Here is a 16,089-nt window from a genome sequence, read left to right on the forward strand (position 1 = left end):
ATGTATGAATATAATATACAAGTTTCACTTTTTAAATGGAATTACTGAAATCAATCTACTTTTTCATGATATTCTAATTTTATGACCAGCACCTGTGGAAACTAAACTTGGTCCAATTTTCTGTCTGTCTGTGTCCCGTCTTCTTTAACCCCAGCCAGTCAAGGCAGATGGCCGCCCATCATGAGCCTGGTTCTAGTTCTGCTGGAGGTTTCTTCCTGTTAAAAGGAAGTTGTTCCTTTCCACTGTCGCCTCCATGCTACTCAGGTTGGGGGATTGTGCTGGTTTCCTTAGATAGATAACTGTTACTAAATGGCAGCTGATAATGTACTGCATGTGACTGTATTGTATTATATTAGGAATGAGTTGACTGTAATTGGATTTGAACTGGATTTATGGTTTGGACCTTTGTACAGTGTCCTGAGATGACTTCTGTTATGAGCTGAACTGAGTGATGAACATTTCATAAACACACTGGAGCTAAACCTTACCTGTCTGACTTACTGTTGTAGATCCGTGACCAGGTCGGCTTTATGAGTTCCAGGCCAGTCGTGGAAGCAGAAAACAGAAACACGCTGGTATCCTTCATGTTCGGCCACAAACAGCCTGCAGGTTGGCCAAGAAGAAGCTGCCATGACAGTGACATACTCCCGCAGAGTTGCAGACGCAGGGTTGGGGACCTTCTTTCACCTTCTTCTGCGATGGAAGGGCAGCATCTACAAACTGCTCTACAGAGAGCTCATCATCTTCACCCTACTCTACTACTTCCTCAGTGTTGTCTATAGGTAACCACTCAAACTGAAGTCACAGAAGATAAGCAGAGTTTGGACTTTGTCAGATGCACTTGCTGGTGAACAGGGTATTTCTCAGAGCTAGAAAACCTTAAAGTCTAGAAATTAATTAATTTATCCTTTCGGTAACCCGTAAGGTACACCTTTTATCCCAGGAAGTCCTGGTCAAGATGGCAATGTCCTATGAACATAACTGAAGTTTTTCCATTCTTTTAAGAAAATCCCTGACATGAATTAAGAGGATTAGGTTATGCAATTGTGCATAAGCCCTACTAGTTGTCCCTTCAATAAGTTTAGGGTCTTTTGCAGCATAAAAATGACCGTACTTCATGGAAACTGTGTTTTGACAAAAGCAGTAGTCCTTTTCAGTACGGAGGTTGCAAACCACAGATGGAAAACAGAAAATTTGCTTGTCCCAAAGGCTCACCTCCGTTCTTTTTCCAGACTTGTGCTAAACAGTGACCAGAAGAGGCTGTTCGAGAAGCTGTCGATATACTGTGACCGCTACGCAGAGCTCATTCCTGTGTCGTTCGTGCTGGGTGAGTCAAATGTGGCCGCTTTCCTGCTTTCAAGTGTGAAACCCAAAGGCTGAGCTCAAACCTGCCAACGTTTGTTTTTGACCAGGTTTTTACGTGACCCTGGTTGTGTCTCGCTGGTGGGGCCAGTTTGAGAACATACCCTGGCCAGATCGCTTGGCGGCATTAGTAGCAGGTCACGTTCGTGGGACCGACGAGGCCGCGAGGCTGGCCCGAAGAACTCTGATGCGCTACGTCAACCTCTCGGGTGTGCTTATCTACCGCTCTGTAAGCACAGCCGTCTACAAGAGGTTTCCCACCATGGAGCATCTGGTCCATGCAGGTAAGGCCGTGGTGACGAGTCGAACCAAACTCACTGCTTATGGTCCTGGTACTTTACTTATAGGCTGCATCTAAAAGTCCTAAAGAAGTCGTGAACCAGAGCTTTAAAAGACCCAAGACAGAGATTCAGGCTGTCTCCATCTTATAACTGAGACTGGCCATAAACACAGATCACTTGACCGCTTTCATCCCCACGGTGTGTTTATTTCTCTCAGGTTTGATGACCTCAGAAGAGCTGAGGCATCTGGAGGATCTTCCCTCCCCACATAATAAGTTCTGGGTGCCCTGCATGTGGTTCGTCAACCTGGCCCTGAGGGCTCGGACCGATGGTCGCATCAACAACGACGTGGCCCTCACAGCCATCCTCACTGTAGGTGCTTCACCCGCTTCTGTCTGCAGGACAGAAGAGCGCCAACTTGGCTTGTAAATGTTTGTCGGTTGCTCAAACTTGTCCCTCTTTGTTCAGGAGTTGAACAGTCTACGGGCGAGGTGTATGAAGCTGTACGGCTACGACTGGATCAGCCTGCCCCTAGTCTACACTCAGGTTCTAGTCATCTTCCACCCAGTTGTTCCCTGAAATGTGAAAAATAATAAAAGCCCTGACAGCAGTTTCTTGAGATGGTGAACTCAATAAAAGCAATCTCTTTAATCAGGTGGTAACAGTTGCAGTCTACAGCTTTTTCCTGGCTTGTCTGATTGGTCGTCAGTTCCTGGATCCATCTCAGGGGTATCCTGGTCACGATGTGGACTTCTACCTGCCAGTTTTCACGCTGCTGCAGTTTTTCTTCTACGTTGGCTGGCTTAAGGTGAGGCGCAGCAGATAGATGATCTTATCTTGTATCGGTTTGGGGAGATTTTTAAACATGCTGTTTTCTTTTTATCATCTCAGGTGGCTGAGCAACTTATAAACCCTTTTGGTGAGGATGACGACGACTTTGAAACCAACTGGCTTGTTGATCGCAACTTGCAGGTGGGGTTCTGTACCAAACTGTTTGCTATTTTAATTTTGTTTATAAATATGCAACTTTCATTGTTTGTTTTTTTAATTGTGTTATATAGGTGTCTTTGCTCTCTGTGGATGAAATGTACGACAGCCTGCCACTGGTTGAGAAGGACATGTACTGGAATGAGTCGGAACCAGAGCCTCCCTACACTCCTGCCAGTGCTGAACACCGTAAACCCTCCTTCATGGGCTCAGCACTGGATATCAGGTAAACCCATGCTTTTGCTTTTTCAGAAAAACAAGTATTGTGCACTTGGCGTGTGTATCACCATCTTCTTGGTCTTCACCAGCATTCCCAAGGAGGAGATGGAGTTTCAGTCCAACCTGGAGCAGATCAAAGAAAATGAAGAGGCCAACTACTCCACCCCGCTGCTTGGAGGGTTGGGTCGTCTCTTGGGTGTCCAGTCCCCTCACTTTTCTCACTCGTCCAGGGTCTCTTTGCTGCGCCGCCGCCCCGGAGCCCCACTAAGCCGCTTCCCTCTTTACATGCATCCCGAAGCGCCATCGACTCCAAGTCAAACTCGCCGGCCTCTGAACCCGGATCAAGACCCAGACTACGCCTTCTCTACAATGCCCTTGTTTGAGAGGCCGGGATTTTACAGCTGCCCACAAACGCCCATCCACAGTGTGCCCCCCGCGTTGCCTCGCCCTCGAAACCCCCGGCGAACGCAATATGAATGGGACCGCAGCTGTAGCTCCATGGCCCCTCAGATGGTGGGCTCGCAGCTGTTGCCTCCTGACACCCCAAACCACCTGCCGCCACCGCCATCTTCCGCACTACCCTGGGTGAGTGGGAACGGCGAGATGCAGAGCGGCCCGGCGTTCTCCTTCCCCGACCCACCACCAGAACTCTGTCCGATATCTAAGCTCCGACCGGGACACGGCCTCCTGTCCCGCCGCCCTCCTCACCCCCACCTAACTCTGGAAGCCACCCCTTCAGCCGACAGCCAGACCGGACCCCCAAGCGCTCAGGCCAACGGAAGCGGAGGCGAAAGAGTGTTCTCATTTACCGCGCCCTCTCACACAGTGGCACCAAATCCCAGTAATCCCAACAGCAGCTCCAGCAGCATTAATGCAACAAGCACCAACAGCCCTGGCACAACAGGAAGTCTCTGTAATGGAATAAACCACAGTAATTTCAGTAACCATGGGAACTTCAGCTCAAATACGAGGGCAAGCAATGGGGGGACGAACAGCGGGCTGAGCAATAACACAAACACAATTTCCACTACGTCACAGACACAGCAGGAAACCAATCAGGAAAATTCATCCAATGATTCGGGGATCTCATTGGTTGAAGGGAACTTGCTGGGTGTTCTGGTGGACAGTGGGGAGAAGAACCCTGCTGGAGAAAGAGAGCAGGACTGAGAAAAAAAGGGTCTGACTGTAGAAAATGGATCTGAAGTGGGTGCATCCACCGTCTTGTGGCCCTGTTGGTTGAAAAAAAAATTACATTTTGAAGACTTGAGTTTGAGCTTTTCTTTGTTTTGGAGCAAGAAGTGACCGTTTCTGGACAAAAAGGTAGAGCTGGAGCATGACGTTTTTCTTTAACTTGACTGGAGAAAAACACAAATTTGAGATTTCATATCTATTTAGTTTAATATCCATATATTTTTTCAGACAATCACCTGCACACTAATCAGAAATACATAACTATGTAAAATAATACCACAAATAACTGAATAAATTCTTTATAATTTTGCAATATCTTAATTTAGAGGCTGAATCTTTTATATAGTCTAATGGAACAACATGACTTTTGAATTGGACTGAAAGCAAACATCAGTACCTTATTTCAAATTCTCTTTTAATTCAGTTCAGTTCAGTGTATATTGCACCGAGTCACAACAAGTCATCTCAGAGTGCTGTACAAAAACATTCACATATATTATAAAAAGCTGTTTAGTAAAAGTTATCTAAGGAAGCCAGCAGACTGTGATGAATCTTCACTTTGTCCCATCCTGAGCTGCATGTTTGTATGAGCTCTAAACCCTGACTGAAACTCCTCAGATTATTATTATTCTGTCCAGACTTTTTGAGATGAATGGGAGATTAGATATAGATCTATAATTGGCCAGAGCTCCTGAATCAAGATCAGGTTTATTAAAGTTTATTTACAGCAACCTTAAAGTTCTGTCGTACATAACCATCCATTAGAGACAAATTAAGCAGATCCAAAATTTTAATCCACTTTTCCACAGTGAACTTCACAGAACTGACCTACTTCTTGTGCAAAATCCACTTCAAGAGATTTAATTGGCACAATATAAAATGGTTTTAATTTTCCTCCTTAAGTGAGAGACAAAAAAACAAACCGTATCTATCCTTTCACTTTTAAATTCTTAATGCTGTGTACATTTGTGTTTATTAAATAATTATTAAAAGGCATGTTGTGCATCATTCGTCGCTGCTTTTACAATAAAACACCAAAAATCATTTGCACACCGCTGCTTTATTTTCTCATCGTACAAGCATGCTATGCATACAATTTGACTCGTAAACAAAACTACAAATACTCTTAATAAATGAAGCACCTGCTGAAAAACAAACACTCAAAGTTATCAGGAAATGACTAAAAACACACAGCTCATTTAAATGTCATCTTTAAATGATATATAGTTATCTTCACTAACGTGTCTTCTGCGTTTGCTTTATTTCGTGTGAATATAAAGGTACAAAACTCGAAAAAAATGAACAAAAGAGAACAGAAGCTGCTGTGAAGTTTATCTAAAACCAAATAAACAGCAAAATAAATAAAATCCTCAAATATTTTTAGAAGTACAATATGTGCAATAAATAACAAGAGTGTGTCTTTGGCTGTGTTTCTATTGTTTTGGCTTATAATCCGTGTTACTTATGGCTATAATGTGAATAGAAGCTCTTTTAAATGGTGCCGAGGTGATAGTGTCGACTGTTTGATTGTCAGAAATAAACCACATTTTTATGTAACACATACATATTCCCTTGTAGAGTAAAATACTGAACTGTAAAACCCTGTGAATGTTATCATGGCACTGTCCAGTCTCATCAAAAATGATCCTCAGAGAGCAGCACGTACTAACTAAACACAGACAATATCAGCAAATTATAGGTGAATATGAATACATGATAGCTGCGACGTGAGGTGAAGAGCGTTCTAAAGAAGCTCAGAAAATTTACTGGAGTTTGCAAAATGAAGCGGCACTGATGAAACGCAGCAAAGTGTTGCAGGTCGGCTGCGGCTCAGCTTAACTGCCCTCCTGGCCCATGGTGTGTTTGTCAAACAGGTACTCGGCCATGCCGTTCTGAGGCGCTCCCAGACGCCGCAGGTTCGAGATCCAGTCGGCCAGCTGTTTGATGGATTTCACCTGCTCGTCCAGGAAATGCGTGTCGATGAAGTCGCACATCTGAAACAAACAAATAAATAAAAAATGCATTGTATTACACTGCAAGATCAAAATGACCATTACTGCTCAGTACGTCCTCTTGGTTTGATTCTCACATGAGGATCGTTGTGCTCAGCTGCCAGTTTCTGCAGGTCCAGCAGGGATTGGTTTACACTTTTCTCCAGCTGCAAGGCGCACTCCAGAGCCTCCAGGCTGCTCCCCCACTCATCTCTATCAGGTTTCTGACAATAAAAATAGTTTATGATATGAGAGCTAATTATTTACAGAAATAAAATGAAAGGCCTGGTATTCCTTGAAGAACTGCATATTGCCAGCCGGGAGTTTTAAAACTAAAATTATCTAATGTTACGAAATGACAAAGCCTCAGAGTATGTGCTGTGAATGACTCTCAGCTACTACCACATCCAATTTTAGCTCAATATGTGGATTGGGTGTGGCAAGCAGCTCGAATTGAAATGACTCCTAAAGTTAATCAGCTGTAGATGTCCATCTAATGGTTACTTCCTGAAAGTTTCATGAACAATCATCCACTGGCTGATGAGAGGTTTTGGTAACAGACACAGTATTTACACACCTTAATGTCCTGGAGAAAGATCCTGCCCCCACGTTTGTTCTGCAGACTCATCAGCTTCTCGGCGTGCTCTCGCTCCTCTTTGGACTGAGCGTTAAAGAACTTAGCAAAGTTCGGCAGCGACTTATCGTCCCTGTCGAAATAGTATGCCTAAAAGACAAGCAGGGACAGATTAAAAACACACTTGCCTCCTTCCTTTTTGCAAACGACACGTGGCCACGGCAACAAAACCCTTCCCCTACCATGGAGAGATAAACGTAGGAGGCGTACAGCTCCAGGTTTATCTGCCTGTTCACCGCAGCCTCGCAGTCCTGGTGGAAGTTTTGTCGAATTTGTGAACTCATTTCTGTAAAACAGTTTGAAAACAACAACAGTGAAGTCAAAGCAGGAAATATTAAGTCACATCTGTGACAGTTTTGTGGAATATCCAAACAAAACTAAAAGGATAATATTCATATACTGGTCAGCTTTAATCCTATTTTCACACTAAAAGGACTAATCTGAGAAAGAGTGAGTATGCTTATCAGTATCTGTGACGCGCACACTGTAATCTTACACGAACACTCATTTGTTTACATCTTACTGGTCTGAATGCTTATCATGACTTGGCAGAAAAAAACAACATGGCTGCATTCAAGGATTTCTTTGATTATTTAATCCACTAACATGCGTGGTTATTTTAAGATATGCCCTTGAAATGTCCACTATTATACAACAAAGTGGGTGAAAGTTCGGTATCATTTAAATTCTACCCAAAAAGTAATTAGAAAACATGCTTTTAGCTTCTTGGGATAGTTCATTAAATCGTATTTTTTCACTGTTTGTGCAACAGATCTGCTGAGCCGAATCCATTAATACTGATCCAGAAACGGCCTGAAGTAAAATAAATAATAAACCAGCAGAGGACACTTCATTAAATTACACGCTAGCTGTCTATTAAACAGGATAAATGATAAACAATGTTAACATGTTGCATGAACACAAAAAGCGCTACAAAGTGCGTTATCGATATTATTTTTGCTAATAGTTGACTGTTAGTTTCTGATAAACAGTAGGTTAACAAGCTAGCTGTAAAGCTAAGCAGCTAGAAGATAAACGTACCTGCGCTGATGAAGGCCTACTCTCTCCTGCACTTAATTACTCTTTTAGCAAAGTGTTTACTCCAAATGTTCTCAGACAAACGGCGGTTGACCCTGAACGTTACACCAAACTGTAGGCGAACGCGCGCACGTTGTGATTACGTCATAAGTTCGACTTGACATTAATGCTGCATTCGCGGCCCACAGAGAACTCGGAAATTTTCATTTCAAATAGTTTTAAGTCCATTTTTGAAACAACGTGCCGATTTTAATGGATTCTCGTCTACACAAAACTAACGAGAGAGCAAACTTAGGTGACTTGTTTTTATGTTTCACCATGAGCGTTAGTGAGGTCGCATTATTTTGAGGTCAAATTCTTACTTTCCATGTACATTGAAAGCATCACAATTAACGGGTAAAATGGTGGTTGTACGATCTACAAGTGAAATATTTAACAGGAATATTTAACTTTGTCTTTCCAGCAATTAACTTTAACATTTTCAAGTTTAAAGTTTAACACGGAGGGGGGTGTAAATATTCATAAATAAAATTACCTGTAACCAAGCCCGAGCGTTGTGAGCCTATAAACTACATTGCCAACAATAGCAGGAACCCAGAACTTCCCGTTTCCTTCACAATAAGAGTATCTAACATAGAGTTCCGTCCTTTACAATAAAAGTCCCAAACAGTAGCAGTGATCTCAAAACATGAAACCTACAAAAAAAAACAGCTGACCAAATATATTACTAAACTATGGTAGCTCGATGCAGTTGTCTCATTTTAGTTACCAGACATGTTTTGTTTGTTAAAAGTTAAAGTGAGATTAATCTAAGAAGTTTAGACACATTTTAACCCACTCAAATTGTCACTTTTTATTTTTCAAAGATAAATACTGGGATTTATTTTAACAACAAAATAAAACCAATTACTATTAAATTGAGCCAAATAAAAACCACCATTTATTAGGACAGATGATGTGTAAAAAGTGCAAAACGCACCCAAATATAAATGTTTACATTCCCAGTGTTGTGCATGCTTGTCTTTCTGTCCTGGTACTAACACAAAAAGAGACTAAATATTGTTTTCAGTTCTTAGCAGAAGAAAAACAAAGATACATCTTTAAAAAACAAAGAAAAAGAAAAAAGAAACAGATCTTTATTTGAAAAAAGACAACATTTAAACAGGATCACTATTGCATCTGTGCAAAAAAAGATCACTTTGCTCCAGATGGAGGAGAGTGCCACACAGCAGAGCTGGTACGCTTAAAATATCTAGGCTTGTTTTTGTAGAAGATGTCCTCCAGCCTCGGTGGCTCAATCACCCCAAAGAAGGAGTCCAAGTCTGGAGGGTTGAAGTACTGCTTCATAATGAGCTGCTTCAGATTGGGACCTGAAAGAGGAAACATGTTTGTAAATGACACACAGGTACTGTAAGTAACATTCACACTGATGCACCGTCACAATAATGACAGACTGATGAGTTTAAAGGGAGGTGGAGAGACAAATCAAAAACACAAAGTGGCCATCAGGCTGATTTCATACAAATGTGCTTCATGGACTGATCTTCTGAGTCTTGTGAGAATTCATTTGACTCAATATATCAGACACCATGCGCTCTAAAAGAATAAAATAAAATAAAACTGGTGACTGAAACCCCAGATACCCGTACACACCTTCTGCCCAGGATGGGATGGGTTTCCTCGGGGCCGACTCATCGTCCGTGGAGTCGTCGCTGTTTTGGTCCATTCCGTAATCGTTTAAGTCCTTGGAGGTTTTATTGCCACCGTTTGGAGTGATGGCATACGACTGTGGTGAGGACTGCAGTGGGGGGTGGGGGAGATTAAAAATTAAACATGTAATGAGGTTTCACAGAGGAAAGAGAAGATTCTTTAATCGTATTTTCAGTTACAACCTGATGTGTGCTAAACAGAAACGTACCGCGACATCCACGGTGACGTTGAGGCCACCTCCTTTTCCTACAGGTGTGCTAATTACAGAGCGCTGGGGAGGGAAAAAACAAAACAGGAAGAAGGCATTAAGCAAGGACAATGGCCTCTAAGCAAACCTCTTGAAACTTGTTATGCACAAACACTTAAGACACTCTTATACAAACGCATGGAAAACATAAAACTAGACCCTTGGTTATGGTGAGCAGCCGAGCTCGGTTCTTACCTCAATATCCACCGTCACATTCAGGTTAGAGGTCTTCATTCGAAATGAGATCAAAAGAGAAATGTTTGTTTAGTTTAAACACAGATATCTAAAAGCACAGCAACAAACACTACAAAAGAAATCACATCATCATTGTTATCTAAAAGGAGTTTCCACACTGAAATGATCCTCCTCCTTCGTTAAGATGACTCATGGGCTCATATTTGGTAGAGAAGCCACCGAACCAAACCTACTCTGTAGTCACGGTGAAACAGAAGCATCAGGAGGGCCTAAAACATAACCAGCTCCTCAGCAGGGGCCTGTACTGTGAAGCAGCGAGGCTTAGCGAGGCAGCTTTAGACGTTTTTACACCGTCTAAAACCAAAATCCGAAGGAATCCTGAACACGGTCCTCAGACTGTGGCGCGAGTACCACTGGTGGTACTCAGGATCCCTCTAGTGGTGCCCAGAAGAAATGCTGGCATCAACTATTTGCAAGTGACATGACAAACAAACTGAACTGCGCTGGGAAGCTGCACAGCAGGAAGAACCTGAAGTGCTTTAACGGAGAACAGTTCGAGCACCCCTGTGGAAACTGAAGTGGCAAACCGTGAATCTTAAAAGATAATTAGTGTTATTGTTTAAAAAAAGATAATTAGTGTTATTGTTTAAAAAAAAAAAAAAGGCAAATGGACTGTTTCTTGTTTGCTGAAAACATTTTATGACTCATGTGAGGAGCTTTCTCAGTCGACAGCGTGCCGTGTGCTAGAGGCTACACGAGGTTTGGGATCTGCTGGCAACAAATCTGATTCAAGTCATCTTAACCTTGTATTTATTTGTTGTGGGACAGAGGAAGAACCATGAATGCACGAAGCATCACAAACTGCAGCCCGGTTGGCTCGTTTAGATCAGACATGAATGTTTTTTAATGTTCGTCATTACAAACATTAATTATTTTAGAAAAGGTTTTACAGACTGCTGGTTTAAAGTGCAGTTTTAAGGAGAAACCAGTTTAACGTCTGAAGTTGTGTAATTTCAAGACTGTTTTCACACAAAGAACTACAGAAAACACATTTAGTTTCCCTCTGAGGATAAAAAGAGGAAGAAAAATAAATAAATAAATTCCACACACATTCTTAAAATGGTGAATGAATTACTTTTAAAGACAGCTTAAAGTTCAACCGTGCTGGTGTCCCTCAGCTTAGGTATTAATTCCCCCTCTGGTAACTTACCTGTTTAGCAGCAGCAGCTTCTTTCTGCTTCGCCTCTTCTCTCTCTTTAAGAGCCTGCTCTTTTGCAGCCAGCCTCTGCTGCTCCTCCTGGTTAACAAAAATAAAAATCATCATTCCCAAAATGACTCGAACACCCGGGGTGTAGTGACTAACTCGGAGCAGCCAGGCCTCCTCTGATACCTCCGACCATAAGTGGCTAAAGCGAGATTCCCCAGAAACATTTTGCTGATGAAAGTGATGTGTACAAGAGTCAAAATCTTCCTCCGTACCGCCAATAATCATCCAGATGTTTCAACATGGTCACGCACCTCAGAGCACTACTTTATTTTTTAAATTACAACCAGAACAAGTCACACTTTTTAAAGCTTTTCTGCTTCAAATGTCAATTTCTCACCAGTTTTCTCTTTTCCTCCAGAGCCTTTCTTTTCTCCTCCAGGTCCCTCATCTCTTTCTCTCGGGCTGCTTTTTCCAGCTCACGTTGTAAAGCCAGAGCCTTCTCTTTCTCCAGTCTCTGCCTGCAGAAGGAAAAAAACAACAACTCTGTTTGACTGAAACCACATCTTAAAACTGCAGCTAGTGCTTTCATTGTAAAGTAACAGCTTCATTTTTGGAAGGGTTGTCGTCAATACTCATTTATCTGAACAGACTGCAACACGATCCACGCGTTCACTGTAGATTAAACTTAGTTTATTAAACTGTGTAACTGTGATTATCCAGTCTGTAAAGACAGAAAGCAATCATTGAAGAGAAATAGTTTTCCTATAAACCCTTATTTGATAATGTTCTGTTTTGTTCTCATTTCTAAATAAGTTGTTTTTTTGTCTTTTAAAGACTCAAACTCTTGCACGGGATGTATTTTTTATTTCTCTTTGCTTTCTGGGCTGATTGGGACACGCTGTGATGTCCACACATGTGGACGCAAGGTCCTAGAAGGTTAAGGATAAATGGATTTCCTGCGTTTAATCAGATGCACTGAAAACCGATGGAGTGGCTGAAAATGTGTGTGATCAAAGACCAGCACACCGTTCACCTGATATTAGGCTTTACCAGATGCAGTGCTGACTCAGCTCATTATTAGTAATCTTTCTGAGACCTTTCAGCAGCAGCCTGTCGTTCTCTCTCCTGCTCCCGCCTCAGCTCCAGAGCTCTGCGAGCTTGTTCCTCCTCCTCCTCCGCCTTCTTCTTAGCTGCCAGCTCCTGCTGTCGCTTCTCCTCCTCCTGAAGGTAAAAAAAAAAAAAAAAAACACCATAAGAGACCAATTCCAAAAGTAAATCCTCCTCATCTATTTAGGCGTCTTACAACTTGTTGGATTTTCTTCTTTTTGGCCTCCTCTTCCAGCTTCCTCTTCTGCTCCAGCTCCTCCTGCCGCTTCAGGGCCAACTTCTTCTTCGTCTTCTCCTCTGCCAGACGCTGTGTGGAGGAACATTTGTCAGGTCAGGTTAAAAAAAAACAAAAAAACAAAGATGAACTGAACTACGGAGCTACAAATAAGGTCTACCTTTTCATTTTTCTCATCAATCTGAGCCATCTTTTGCTCAATCTTCTTTTTCTTCTCCACCTCCCTCTGTTCCTCCTTAACTTTGGCCTCGAACACCCTTCTGATCCTCTCGTCCCTCTTCTTCTTCAGCTCCTCTTGTTTCCGTTTCTTCTCTTCCTCCATCTTCCTCATCCTCTCCTCCTCTTGCTCCTGCTTCTTCCGGAGTGCTTCCAGCTTGTGACGCTCTTTTGTCTGAAGGAAAAAAAAAAAGAACGTTTTCCATTTGGAAAATAAAGCGGGGTACAGTGTGATGAATATCTAAAGCAGCAGACAGAAAGGCACTAAAAATCACTAAATTAGCTACATTATGAGTTGCAACTACATGCTAATGGATTTCAATGATAAATGGCTTCACTTGTATAGTGCTTTATCTAGTCCAAGGACCACAAAGCGCTTTACACCACAATCAGTCATCCACCCATTCATCCACACACTGATGGCAGCTGATTGTAGCCCTGGGGCGGGCTGACAGAAGTGAGACTGCCATCACACCGGTGCCACCGAGCCCTCTGACCACCACCAGTAGGCAAGGCAGGTGAAGAGGCTTGCCCAAGGACGAAGGGGAGGGGCTCAAACCGGCAACCCTCCGGTCACAGGACGAACCCCCTACCTCCTGAGCCACCGCCGCCAATCATAAATCATGATCAACATCTTTCCTCATTATGCAAAGTATCCAATTTTGTATTTGGTCTTTTAGAAGAACTATAATAAATCAGTAATTTACAGCAAATATAAAGTAAAACCTCCACTGGTTTTGTCTGATATTCAGTTAGATGTTAACTAACCAGAAGAAAAGCACACCGTGCACCATATCAGTGTGTACGTCCTTGAAGTCCATCTCCAGATATTGTTAATGGTTTTGCATCGTCCTCTTTTGTCTTTTTCCCCGCCCCTTTTTTTAAAACTGAATCTGGCTAAAACAAATAAAATCATTGTATTCTATTCATAGCCGCAGGGCCAGGACGCTGCTGGAAGGGAAATATGAAATCTCACGAGTTTTACTTTACTTTGGTTCAAATCAACACAGCTCTGAAGCTCGAGGTTATAATCAGACGAACGGTTAGAAAAGCTGGCATTTTACCAGAAAGGGACTTCAAACGTAACCCAAGTGAAAAACAAAATAAATCCTTTACACCCAGAGTGAGTGAATCTGACCAAATATCAGAGTTTAGGTTTTACTTCTGATAAAGTAATGAGTCAGATGGGCATTAGTACAGCTGAAGACCAATCAGTGTTTGAGTTTTGGACCAAACGAGCCCGGAGGAGCCCCTTCCACACATGGACCAGGAGTCATCATGGTTCTACCTTTTACTGCTCAGTCTACTTCCTGTTTGAAGCAAGGCTTTAACTCATCTCCTTGCGTTGTTTTGCCCCTCTGACATGTGGCGGTGGGGAAGGGGCTTCTCTTGTGCCAAGTGTCGTTTAATCCAGTCAAACCGTGAGGTTGTGAGACACCGAGAACATCCTACAAACACGCAGCGCTTCAACATTACAACTCACCACTGTGCCGGTGTTGATCTAAAGACGGGAGGAAGAAAACATTTAGACACTCACTTAATTCGATAACCGCTGCTCTAACGGCAGTGTTTTTAATCAGTTCGGATCGCTGCACAGCGCTGGTCTGATTAATCTAACGTTGGCTGATCTGAGTTTCAAACACTAGTCGACCGTGGAAATTTAACAAACCATGACCTCCTCTCTTCGAGGATCTCAAGTATTCCTGCTCACCGCACAAAGTGTTCGTAGCAATAAAATCTAACTGAAAAGAAATTACAGCACATCTTACGTTTAAATCAACATCAGAATTCACCAAGAATCTTAAAAATCATCTGTGCATCTCTAACGTTTCCCGTATGTTTTTAGAAAATGCCAAATTTTTAATTAGCTCTAAGACGGGATTGTCAAACTCCAGTCCTGTAGGGCCTCTTGTCCTGGAAGTTTTAGGTTTTACTGCTCCAACACATCTGATTCAAATGGTTTAATTACCTCCTCACCCCCCCCCAGGAACGGAGTTTGACACATGCGGTCTAATTAAAGTGGAGCATAAGAACGGCGTGTGTGTCGTTCCAAGTGTGCGACTCACTTTATGATCCACTCTCAGAGGAGTGGTGTGTTTGATGAAGGACTTGATCATGCCGGCGCGGCCGGAGGAGTTCGGAGTCATCATGAGCATCTGGTTCTTCTGCACAGTGTGAAGGAAGGACCTCATGTGGGGCTTGATGGCCTGCGAAACAAAAACAAAAAGGCTCTGAACACTTGTTTGATGAGAACGCCGCTTAAATAAATAACCCAGTAAGTTCTCCTGATCTTACACTCTGACTTTTCATGGGGGGTGAGAACCTCTTCGACGGACTGTCTTCTACAGAATCTGGCGCTTTACGCTTCGTACTGCGGCTTGACCTGAAAACACAGAACAACAGGCTTAAAAAAAAAAAGGGGCCCAAACTGACCTTTCGCAGTGATAAGAAAATATAAAAAACATTGCAGTGAACGGAGGACACACACCTCCGAACTGCCTGGGACAGCTGTTGTTTCTCAGCTACAAGCAAAGAGAAAAGCAAAGACGTAATTAGCCTACATATGTTAAATTTTGCGCAAAGATAGTCAAAGAAATAAAGAGCAAGGAGAACAAAGCTTCGCCTACCTGCTTTTTTGACCGGAGTGCTCACTTTTAGCTCTGTGCTAAACAACGAAGGAGGCGCCAGTTTGGGAGAGTTAGCAGCTGCAGAGCGAGTGACGCGCTCGATGCACGGAACAACGCTTTGCTTTGTTTGAAGAGCCTTCTATTTGAAGAGGAAATAAAAAATATATTAAGCACTAAACCAATGAGCTCCAGCTTACCTAGTCTGGTTCTTTGCACAAACGAAACTGTACCTCTGAAGTTTCCTTTGGTGTTTTCGGTGCGTCATCATCCTCAAAGTCTGCAGGTGAAACCTCGGGCACGCTGCAGCAGTGAACACATCAGAGTACGGTTGTGAAACGAGGTTTTTGTTTTTTTTAAACTCTTTATTTAACATTTTTCATTATTACAATGAAACATAAAATACACAGAACATGGGGCAGTGACTCATAGTTGAATAAGAAAGAACATTACAAGATGTTGCACATAGTTACGCTTCCTTACTCCTGTATGTCAGCCATTTGGACCAGCGTTTGTTGTAAAAATGTCCTTTTATATGTAAAAGATACGTCAATTTTTCCATAGAGTGAATTTCCTCCACAACTTCCTGCCAATGGTCCAGCTGGGGAGGGAGTTTCTTTAGCCAAGACCGTGTAATGGCTTTTTTGCTTGCAATTGATAAAATTTTAAAAAGATATTCATCTTCTTTTTGAAACACTTCTCCGCATATCAGCCCCAGCAGAAAAATTCTGGGGTCTTTGGGGATGGCATACCCCAAAATTATTCCGATAGTCTGGCAGATTCCATCCCAGTAGAGTGCCATCTTAGGGCAAGACCAAAACACATGAGAGTGATTGACATTCTGA

General features: G+C 42.6%; 3 protein-coding genes across 5 annotated transcripts in view; 1 reads left to right on the forward strand and 2 right to left on the reverse strand.

The window, feature by feature from the left end:
- Positions 1-121: 121 nt before the first annotated feature.
- Positions 122-4,581, forward strand: best1 (bestrophin 1). The gene is made up of 9 exons (XM_017405737.3): positions 122-782; positions 1,233-1,327; positions 1,413-1,646; positions 1,861-2,015; positions 2,112-2,189; positions 2,299-2,451; positions 2,535-2,615; positions 2,705-2,856; positions 2,939-4,581. Exons 1-9 carry the CDS (start codon positions 631-633, stop codon positions 4,014-4,016), a joined length of 2,178 nt encoding a protein of 725 aa, XP_017261226.1. The 5' UTR covers positions 122-630; the 3' UTR covers positions 4,017-4,581.
- Positions 4,582-5,081: 500 nt separating this feature from the next.
- On the reverse strand, positions 5,082-8,288 carry fth1b (ferritin, heavy polypeptide 1b). 2 transcript variants are annotated; one of them, XM_017406234.3, is made up of 5 exons: positions 8,239-8,288; positions 6,848-6,951; positions 6,609-6,755; positions 6,130-6,255; positions 5,082-6,034 (listed from the first exon to the last, which is right to left on the reverse strand). In XM_017406234.3, the coding sequence occupies exons 2-5, from the start codon at positions 6,947-6,949 to the stop codon at positions 5,876-5,878; spliced, it is 534 nt and encodes a 177-aa protein (XP_017261723.1). In that variant the 5' UTR covers positions 6,950-6,951; positions 8,239-8,288; the 3' UTR covers positions 5,082-5,875. The 2 variants fall into 2 exon arrangements, with proteins under 2 accessions (XP_017261723.1, XP_017261722.1); XM_017406233.2 differs by lacking the exon at positions 8,239-8,288 and adding an exon at positions 7,707-7,860.
- Positions 8,289-8,541: 253 nt separating this feature from the next.
- Positions 8,542-16,089, reverse strand: part of LOC108229843 (inner centromere protein) — a 15,459-nt gene continuing 7,911 nt past the window's right edge. Inside the window, exons 6-20 of one of the 2 annotated variants that reach the window (XM_017405533.3) lie at positions 15,478-15,547; positions 15,248-15,386; positions 15,109-15,142; positions 14,916-15,003; positions 14,687-14,827; positions 14,104-14,121; positions 12,565-12,795; positions 12,366-12,476; positions 12,159-12,283; positions 11,460-11,580; positions 11,066-11,152; positions 9,856-9,888; positions 9,622-9,684; positions 9,357-9,501; positions 8,542-9,073 (exon numbers count right to left, since the gene is read on the reverse strand). In XM_017405533.3, the coding sequence (XP_017261022.1) occupies positions 8,898-9,073; positions 9,357-9,501; positions 9,622-9,684; positions 9,856-9,888; positions 11,066-11,152; positions 11,460-11,580; positions 12,159-12,283; positions 12,366-12,476; positions 12,565-12,795; positions 14,104-14,121; positions 14,687-14,827; positions 14,916-15,003; positions 15,109-15,142; positions 15,248-15,386; positions 15,478-15,547 (1,582 nt within the window). In that variant the 3' untranslated portion in view covers positions 8,542-8,897. The remainder of the gene's footprint in view (positions 9,074-9,356; positions 9,502-9,621; positions 9,685-9,855; positions 9,889-11,065; positions 11,153-11,459; positions 11,581-12,158; positions 12,284-12,365; positions 12,477-12,564; positions 12,796-14,103; positions 14,122-14,686; positions 14,828-14,915; positions 15,004-15,108; positions 15,143-15,247; positions 15,387-15,477; positions 15,548-16,089) is intronic. The other variant, XM_017405534.3, reaches the window with a different exon arrangement.

The sequence above is a fragment of the Kryptolebias marmoratus genome, linkage group LG11 (assembly GCF_001649575.2).
Source record: "Kryptolebias marmoratus isolate JLee-2015 linkage group LG11, ASM164957v2, whole genome shotgun sequence".
Taxonomy (NCBI): Eukaryota; Metazoa; Chordata; class Actinopteri; order Cyprinodontiformes; family Rivulidae; genus Kryptolebias; species Kryptolebias marmoratus.